This window comes from Volvox carteri (assembly GCF_000143455.1).
Source record: "Volvox carteri f. nagariensis unplaced genomic scaffold VOLCAscaffold_9, whole genome shotgun sequence".
Classification (NCBI taxonomy): domain Eukaryota; kingdom Viridiplantae; phylum Chlorophyta; class Chlorophyceae; order Chlamydomonadales; family Volvocaceae; genus Volvox; species Volvox carteri.
This window is the reverse complement of record NW_003307552.1, coordinates 1,936,802-1,946,419: the sequence shown is the minus strand read 5'-3', so window position 1 is coordinate 1,946,419 and position 9,618 is coordinate 1,936,802. Positions and strand designations below refer to the sequence as shown.

At 54.0% G+C, this 9,618-nt stretch overlaps 1 protein-coding gene across 1 annotated transcript; it reads right to left on the bottom strand.

Annotated features, from left to right (window-relative positions):
- Positions 1-2,436: 2,436 nt before the first annotated feature.
- On the bottom strand, positions 2,437-9,048 carry VOLCADRAFT_120613 (uncharacterized protein). Its single transcript, XM_002948191.1, has 14 exons — positions 8,927-9,048; positions 8,346-8,641; positions 7,752-7,948; positions 7,058-7,185; positions 6,573-6,672; positions 6,085-6,227; positions 5,465-5,622; positions 4,903-5,019; positions 4,674-4,762; positions 4,288-4,372; positions 3,836-3,904; positions 3,389-3,670; positions 3,053-3,142; positions 2,437-2,686 (listed from the first exon to the last, which is right to left on the bottom strand). The coding sequence occupies exons 2-14, from the start codon at positions 8,553-8,555 to the stop codon at positions 2,513-2,515; spliced, it is 1,842 nt and encodes a 613-aa protein (XP_002948237.1). The 5' UTR covers positions 8,556-8,641; positions 8,927-9,048; the 3' UTR covers positions 2,437-2,512.
- Between the last annotated feature and the right edge of the window lie 570 nt (positions 9,049-9,618).

Below are 9,618 nucleotides of genomic sequence, written 5' to 3'. Positions count from 1 at the left end.
CTTCGCGTCGCGCCCAACCTCGGCGATGAGCTTGATGAAATACGTCGTCAAGCGGACATTTAGTGTTGTAGCTGCAGGGGCAAGCTTGTTGGGTCCGGGGTGGGCGGGAGTTGTTGACCCGCTCCGGAGAAAGCAGGGGGCATAAACTGCGTCGCAGAAGCCCTCGAGGAAATGCCAGTCTGTGACATTCCAGTTAGCTATGTAGGATAGCTGTGAGTTGCCTCCACCAGCGGAGTCATGCCTAGCGATACCGGGACATGCGCCGCCACTAGCACTACTAAAGGTGCTTCAATAAGGTGGGCTAACTCTATGGTGCTAGTGCTTTATATTCTCCACTGCACTCTACCCGATGGGTCTCGCTGACGAGCCGAAGGCACAGCGGTATAGTAACAGAAAGCGCGCCGAAGGCGCGGGACCTGTTTTGTTGATCAGCGCGCGCTGAACAACAAAAACAAGATAAGCTAACCAGCTTAATGCGCGCAATAAATGACGGCCCTGAGGACACGGGCCGTTGCGAAACAGTTAGTCTAACAGTTACGCATTGGGCCTTACGCCCAACTAACCCAGCTTACTTAACGCAAGCTCGCATTATTACATTTAGGGTTTTAGGGTTTTATGTAATGTATTATTAGTACGATTTGTGTGGTATGTTGCAAATCAGACGCATATTTTCGAATCTTCCGGTTTAGATTTCAATCGGTTCTCCATCTCTCTCTCGAGGCCACCATTGAGCATAGGCCTTGACTGCCCGCCGATCTTTACATCACCACGCACAGGCGTCACCACGATCCGGTTTGACACATTGGTACATGTACTATGCGGTAAAGTTGCCCAATGCAACGCAACCAGAAGGTTTTATCGTGCCATTGTTGTGAGCATGTGTGACACATACACACAACGCGAGCTGCAGTAGGACGGAGCGACGCAACGATGTGCGTGAGGCTCACCGCGCAAGATACGAGTGTATGTACGACTGTTAGCACGACTGTATGTATTGCTACCAAAAAAACGGAAGTAGGAGGACCTGCTGGCTAACTGTCAACAGTCCTTCTCATCCAGCGCTGCCAACCTTTGCTGGCGAGTGATCAATCATGAACCCAGGCAAAGAAGTAAAAGCACCCGCGCAGGCAGGCAGGGGCCATTGAGCAGGCATTCGGTTCCACACGCAGGCACGAGGGACAAGAAACGTCAACGACATTAAATTGTTTACCGTACCACTCAACCGTATGTACGTGCTGCCCAGGCGTACAGTTGCTTCTGACAGCAAATGTCCAACGCAGGTAGGCAAAATTCGAAGTAGCCTCCTTCAGATAGATCCTCGGCATCCCCAGGCACCGTCGCTTCCTACCACACGATACCGAACGAACAGGCCACGTCTGCGGCACAACACATCCAGGCGGCACATCAGCTGACGAAATGTGCCTCGCGCCCACAGCATCATAACAGTAGCAACGGCCGCAACGCCCGTGCTACATCACATTTCGTTGCGGGGGTGTAGGACACCGTCGATGCGCTTTTTTTCCTACTTACATACATGCATGCACACATGCTTAGGGTTTCTTCGTCTTTTCTGCTTCCCGTCAAAATAATGCCTTTTATAGTTACTGTTGACGACAACCACGATCGCGCGCCCGGCAGATCGCAGCCACAGACAGAGCACGAGTTTCTTGGAGGGCGGACCCCGCACGGCTCTCACGAACCACAACACGGCTAAGCAGCGCACGGAAAGTGTGTCCGTCATCGCGCCTCAAGCTTTTCCGAGCAACCAACATTACATCAAAACAGGAACAGCCCGGGCACACAACATCACTGACCCAGAAACCATAGCAGATGTCGGCGTGATAAGCCAATCCGACTGAAGTGCAAAACGTGAATGTGGAAGTCGTGGCAGTCACGCTGCAAGCAACGCTAGACAAATGTCTGACCATTCATAAGCGTGCATAAACACGAGGGGAGTACCAGTAATAAGGATAAGAGTACGTCGCAGGTCGCAGCCTGGCGTTTTGTGTTTGGGTGGTGGGGAACTGAAGGGCGGTTTGCCCCCCTGCTGTATGGCCCTCAGCACCCGCGTTCATAACAGGACAATAAATGTCAGACACATAATCAGTAAACTGCGATCATTGACAAAGTGCACGGAGGACATGCGTGCTTTTTCAGAAAATGTACGAGGACTGCTGCTTAAAACTGTACAACGCATTAGCAAATGGTGACATACCGTCTGACCCATAATTCCCATTCCACGTGGTGTAGAGCTCCATCGTTGGAATCAAAGTGCACCAAAGCGCAGCAGGGAGAGCGAGGAGGGAGAGGAGGGAGAGGAAAACACACAGGAGCTGTACGATTGTTCCCAGTCCCTCCCCCGCTCAGCACGCAGGTTGTAACCCCCCGTCCCTCCCAACCCCCGAATAGTGTCCTGGGGAGGCGGATTTCGTATTCGCCGCCGTTAGGGCCAAGCCTAAGTTCATTTGTCCATCTTAAATGGTTCCTTGCATAACGATCAGGGTCTCTCCCCTCATTCTCCGCCAGCCGGCAGTCCGAACAGCGCCGGATTGTCTTGCACCTGGTCCACCAGATAGCGGATGAAGTGCGTGGAGGCGACGCACAGCTCCGCCAGCTCGCTTCGGCTGATGCCCAGCACAGCCAGCGTATCGGAGTTGCACAGCGGCAGTAGGAACTCCTGGCCGGACTGCATTTGCAGGTCGAGTAGAATGGAATGTAGATTGGAAGTAGGATTAGTGAAAGCCGTGGTTGTTAATTTGTACGGCCCAAGGCCGTACAAATGATGGTTGACGCACAGCATCTGCCGAGGCCTCTTCAACGACCATGTAACCCAGCATGTAACCCTCCAGGGAGGTTGGGGAAGTTGACAAGGAGGTTCAAACGTTTGGAGGGTTTTTAAGCCTTATCCAGGCGAGGACAATCCCACCTTACACGGTTTGCTCCACATTGGTCTAGAAACACCGAGGGTTATACACACATACATACATACACACAGGGGAGATAGAGAACCATGGAGATAGCGCATCCTGCCAACACCATCGCCTTCTCGTACCTGCGCCGTCTCCTTGGCGCTGGTGGTGATGTTGTTGATCAGCGACTTCTTGTTGTCGGGGTTACGAGGGTCGAAGGCCTCTCGAGCAACCTGCGCAGAGTGGAGGGCGGAGGTGGAGGGCGGAGGTGGAGGGCGGAGGTGGAGCACCGCTCTTCGGCTTCTTTGGCACCTCCGGGAGAGGGGCCCCAGTTTTAAACCCGCAGCGTGGGCCAATAGCATGTTATGCCGTAAACCCCGTTCCGCCAAGAAGCATTTCATATCTTCAGCGACTCAATGGCCCCAATTCCCGACCCGCAGCCCTAGGACCAGCCCTACGCAGCCTCAACCCCGACATACCTTGGCGATGGATGGGAAGGCCCGCAGCTGCGAACCCGCGCGGTACACAACAATACGCAGCTCGAACTTGTGACCGACCTTGTTGGGATGAGGCCCGCCGACACCGCCACCGCCGCCGCCGCCGCCGCCGCAACCACCACGGCCGCCGCCCGCAGCGGCTGCACCGGCGCTGCCCGCAGGGGCATCGATGGTAGCTGTATCTAGGTACTCGCACACGGTGTATGGCAGTCCGCCGCATTGGAGGTTGTAGTTGGAGGCGACGGAATGAAGTGCCCGGTCCACCTGCGTGTGTGGGGAGGGAGCTGAATCGATGACTGCACGAAAACGAATCTGTGATTTTCTTAACGAAAATATCCGTTGGAAAGCCCTGGGCCCCGTAGCCTTATTACACGCATGGCAGGAAACAAGTAATCCTAGCTAACCGTACAACGCCGTAGTAAGCCGTACCTTGGCTGCTGTCTCTCCCCAGGAGGAGTTCCCGAAAAAGAACTCGATGCCATGTCCACAGCCTGTTCCCTACGGACAGCGGTGGAGCGCGGAGCATGTGGGCCGGGGAGCGGCTTTGGGGGTGGGAATGGGAGGAGCCTGTGGGGGGGGTAGCCGGGCTGTTAGCTGCCAGTTATTACCAGTGGGTGCGTCTGCCTGCCTGCATAGGGCCTCTTCCCCATCCACACAGCCATATTTACAGCACGCAATCCGGCCCGGTAGAACATGTAAGCTGCTGCGCCGCTGTGCTGCTGCTTTGCTGCTTTGCAGGAAAACAGTCGATGCACCCATAGTTACCACAGCTGTGGTGGCAGCTAGTGGATAGAGGATTTTTGGCGACATACAGCGTTAATTTTGGGGTTTCCAAATCGCATCGTACGGTAGGGTCGTCGCCGTACGGACGGGTTCCGTACCTGGGGTTTTATCACCGCCGGCGTGGCGTTGCACTGCAGCCAGGTCTGGATGCTAGAGATGAGCTCCGTCCGAGTTCGAGCCCGCCTGTGGAGAATGGTTTTTACAATTGTTAGTTGCTACACAGGTAGCGGGTGAATGGGTGTCTGCAGCGGGGACCCGATTTGTGATTTGGATGTAGATGGCGGGGGGCCGTACAGATGCAAACAGTTGGCCATTCGCGTGGTCCGCCGCAGCTCATCATAGCGACAATGTGCTCAACGTAACCGTTTTTATTTATCTCCGTACTTACACGCACAATGCTAAAACTCTCAACCCTAAACACCGAAGCCGTTAGCACCTACAGCATTAAGGAACACCAGGAATGCGTCAAACCCCAACAACTCACCTGAAGTTAATGGCGGGGGCCATGCATTGGAAGTGAGCGCCGAGCTCCTCGGAGCCGAAGAACTGGTTGTACAACTCGTACGCAACGCTCTGCATGAAAATATTTTAATGACAAAGCAAACCGCCCTAAGTAACAACCCCAACGAAACCAGCAACCGTGGTCATTCGTGATGTCGTACGCATGCCGTACCGCGATGACAAACATCAAAACATCAAACTCGCACCCGCACCTTATCCGCTCCGGCGGCATATCCGGCATTGTAACCCCGGAAGGCATTGAGGTCCAGTCGGTGATCGAACTGATAGCAAGTGTTGAGCACGAAGCGGTCGTTGATAGCGGCGTGAACCTGCGTGTGTCGGGGGGGTTATATCGAACACCGCCAGGACTTTTGGTTGTGGGGACTTGACTCGATCTTATCGATACCCCTCGTATATCTTACCACCTTGTATACTGCCCAAGCCACAGAGGCAGACGTATTGGCGATGCTTCCCCCTAACACAGACGTACCGACCGTCGGCACAGGTGTGCCGAGCCGAGGTAACGCCCCCCTTGTAAACCCCCTGTGTACCCTGAAATCCCCATGCACCCTGACAAGCTGGGACCTAACGCCGCCACCTAGCCAAACAAGATACCAAATCCCCCCCCCTGACGTGGACGCAAATGTGGAACTACTCCCTCCCAGGCTATCCTAAAGTATTAAACTAAAAAGGTGTTGATTCTTTCCTTGCATGGCGTTACGTACTTGCCAGTGTCAGACCTACATCACTTTTCCAAAGCAAGAGGCAACGTACCTGGCGCCCGAAGAGCATGAGCCGACCCGTGGGTCCATCCATCATGAAGTTGGCTCGGAACTGCTTCATGTAGCCCAGCACCACAGTGGGGCCGCTGGCGGGCATACTCTCGGGGCGCTTCTCGAGGCGTGTCATATTGGTGATGTTAATGCGGCGGCCTGCAAGGAGCGAAGTCCGAACCGAAAATTGCAACGATGCCATGGTGGTGTGGTGGTGGTGGTGGTGGTGGGGTCGGGCGGGCGGGGGATGGCCAGGATTGAGGGGCAGGATTGCAATTGGGACTGGGAAAGGAGTTTGCCCGTAACTAACAACGACAGTTGTCAACGTACGGCTTCGAGTAACATACGGCGCGCGTAGCTCAGCTTAGAACACATGTAAGCACAGGTCAATGCACAGCGTCTTGACTGAGCGAGGGTCGGGGTGGCCAATCCGACCATCCCCAGTACCCAGCAATACCGTACTGAAGAGACCCTACGCCCGCGAGCTAATATTAGCCCTCAAGAAATCCGGAAGAGCCGTTACCCAGTCGTGGCCATTTGCAAATGAAGATATATTGAAATCAACACACCGAAACGGACGGAAAGGACGAGACGAACAAACCCAATGTGGCGATTGCTCACCGGTTGCCTCGAAGCCCCTCTTGAGGGCCTCCACGTACAGCATCTTCTCATGCAAGGTACGGCTCACCGGTGGGTACGTCTCCTGTCCGGAGCTGGCGACCAACACAAGGACATCCGGCTGCGTCATGTGCGCAGCCAAATCGCTGTTATGGGGGAAGGCAGCAACACGAGGGAAGCGCGGATAGCAATCAGCAAGGGTTAGCAGGGCGGCCATAGGGGGTTGATAAGAGAGTAGTAAACGAGGTCGACGAAGGTTAGGAGATTCGTGTGGAAGGCGGAATGGGGATCGGAGGAGAAAACGGAGAATTTAGGGTCGCTCAGCTGACATGTAACACATTAGTTCAGCTCCCTCATCCCTAGGTCGTATAGATAATGCGTATATGCCTTACTATACCGTCCAGATCCAGCCCCAGATTAAAATGTTCCTTAGCCCACTTGTTTTAAATCACGCTAGCAGCCTAACCACCAGCTACCAACCACTAACTAACCTGAACGACCTCAGCACGTCCTCAACTGCCGCCTCCGTCAAATTGGTCAGACCGCTGATGCCCGTACCATTAATCTCAATGATGTGAAACTGGTTGCGACCTGATGGTGCAAAAAAGAGGGTGCAGCGTCGTCGCAGCGAGGGAGCTAAGTCATCTAGCATGTATGTTTGCTCTTTGAAATCTTGACTGATTGTTGAACGTCCATGGTGCGGCATCTAGGCAGCGCCAGCAACACCAGCCGCAATGGCGCAGAGCCGTAGTAAAGGCTGATGCAAGGGCTGTATATAGCAGTCGCCAGCAGCGGCAGATGCTGCGGTAAGAAAACTGCAGCGAAACTTAAGATAAATCAGAAATCCGTCCCCGCGAACAAGCACCACACTCCCACTCGCCAAACAAACCGCATATGCCGATTAAGGACCCCCCCTACCTGCACGGCCAATGCAAGTTGTGGATTCTAAACGCCGCAAGGAACCGTCGGGGCGCACCTGTGGTGGCTTCCCGTGTGACAAGGACGTCCAACGGCGCCACAACGAACAACGGCCGCTGACTGTGGTCTCGGAGCTCGACCGCTGAGGCCCCTTGGATCTCCTGCAGCAGCTCGATGTCCTGCTGCCTGCACAGCCCCGGGAGAGGAGAGAACAACAGATAGGGGGGTAAGCAGAAGGCGGCGGCGCGAGGCGAACCGAAGAGAGCCGATGAGAGAAGAGGAAAGGAGTAAATGGTTGAGGATGTTGTAGGACGGGGAGGGAAAAGTCGAATGAGGAAGAGGAAGGGGGCTAAGGGTTGGGACGGGTGTGGTGTTTAAGCCGATTGTGACTTGGGAGCCAGGATTATGGGGCTACGGTTCGAGTCGCGTCATGTGAAATGCGGGAGTGAAGCGGCTTTGAAGCAGGGTTTAGCGTCAAGGGGTTATTGGGCAAGGGCCAGAAGGAGCCAGTGTCTCCAATAACCCAAGTCGCTTTGAGTGTAAGTGACTGATTCCAGGTCGATTTCGGGGTTTTTAAGCGTAATGTTTACATCGCATCGAATTCAAGCCAGGATTGTTAACAATCGATTTGCGCGCAACGTCCTCTCGGCTTATACTGTTCGATGCAATTGCCCGAAGGAAGCAGCACCACCGTCAAGTGCTTTGGCAAGGCACGCGCCAAGCCAGGGGCACCTACGGGACTACGGCGCTACCTGGCGATTTCGGAGCGGTCCTCCATGTGATGGCCAAGCATCTCGCAGCATCCCAGCAGCGTAGCGAGGGACATGTGCAGGAGGGAGGGTTCCGTGGACGCGGTGAAACTTGAGGGCGCAGCGCCGTGGGTTGTTGTCGTAGTTCCGGCCGTGGCAGACGGCACGGCGGCGCTGATGGGTAACTGCTGCTGTTTGGCCTTCAGGGGCAAGGACAGGAGGTGGAGGTGGAGGGGGTTGCAAAGGAGGATTGACCGAGCGAAGGAGCTCACACCAAGGTTGGGTTATTTTCAACAGGCGTTTTCGCGATGGCTGGATCCCCCATAGCTCTGCAAATTCGCTCAGCGTTTGCATGTGCCGTGCACGTAGCTCGGTATGTGTACTTGGGCGCCGTCAGCTCGCCGATTGAAACATTTCTTGCGTGGGGGGCTGAAAAGGCGCGCGGCGGTGTGCGAGGTGAATTAAGCACGATGTACAGCTTATGAAAAAAGCTGCGGAAGCTGCTACGAAAATTCAAAAGGCTACCATGAAGCTGCGCGCTGCGCGCACAGAAGTCAGGTGGTGATTCACGTCACTTCCAGTCGTAGCCTCTCCTACCTCAGTTGCGCAAGGGAAGAGTGGATGACACGGCGTGTTGGGCGATGTGCCCAGCACGCTGATGGCGGCAAAGAGGCTGCTGACGGTGGACTCGGGACTGAGTCCCATGGGGTCGATCAAGTCGTCGGCCGCATCGAACGGGGTGCGTTCGCATGCGCCTGGAATGGGCGTGGACCACGCTGCGGTGGCGGTGTAGGACGCTGACGACATGGCGTTGCTTCACTCTTTACTTCCCTGCTGGATGATGAATGCTTGTTTCAACGAAAATGTGCAGGTTCTCACGTTAAGAAGCCGGGCTGCGGTGAGGAAAAGGGTGACGCAAGATGTAGTTGGTCATTGTAGGTCGAAGGCGGCGAACAAAAACAGCAGAAATCGAGGTAGTCTTTTACCCGCCTAGAAAAGACAGGCAATCATTAAGACATCGTGGCAGTCTTGACATTGAATATTTTTAGCTCTAAATTGCGTGTAAAGTAATGATTCCGTGAAGGCTGGCATGACCCGTTCCGTATTGCACGTAACAAGGAGCGCTTACCTTTGCAAACGCCCCAGTATTTCCTAAAATATGTACGCAGTAAACTTACAAGTTATGGTGGCTCCACTGTGGCCAAGACCTTCACAAATGCTAGCAAAGGCAGTAGCTACTATCGAAGCTCGTTACAGAGCCGCTCAAAATTTGAGCGTAATGACCTTGTCGTAAATAGAATGATATGCTGATACAAGAAAAATTGTCGCATAAGAATGGAGTACATTCGCATGAAAATTCGGTTCCGATTCGCACATATCTGGCTCCGGATCCTCATGAACGACAGAGTTCAAACACCGAAAGCCCGACATATTTATGGCTGGTTGCAATACTTATTGTGGATGCCAGATGAAGTGCATTCCTGCGTACGGCTAATAACTCGCAAAGTCGCAAGTCGCAATTCGCAAGCAATCTATACGCGAGCACATACGTGGTTCGGTTTTCCGCGCCTGTCATCCGACAATGGCCGAGACACATAACCGTAAATACATTCAAGTGGCATGCCGCATATATGGGCTCGTCTGCCTCAGCAAGGAAATGGGCTCACACAAAATGAAATGCCGAATGTGCTTTCCAGCCCAGTTTAAAATGCCTTTGCCTGTCAAAGAGGTCTCAGTGGTATTCTTATCGCCGGCCGCTCCTGCTTTACTGTAGGCTTCTTCTTTTTCGCCTGGCGTCTCCTGCCGCTCGTCCTGGGACTTGCTTTTAGAATATCCTCTACTACATATGGATGCTGTTGATATCGTATTA

Coding starts and splice junctions, on each gene's coding strand:
- VOLCADRAFT_120613 (XM_002948191.1), bottom strand. CDS start 8,555: ATGTCGTCAGCGTCCTACACCGCCACCGCAGCGTGGTCCACGCCCATT. Junction 6,228..6,572: donor GACGTGCTGAGGTCGTTCAG/GTTAGTTAGTGG, acceptor CCCCCATAACAG/CGATTTGGCTGCGCACATGA. Junction 4,373..4,673: donor GCCCCCGCCATTAACTTCAG/GTGAGTTGTTGG, acceptor CATTCTCCACAG/GCGGGCTCGAACTCGGACGG.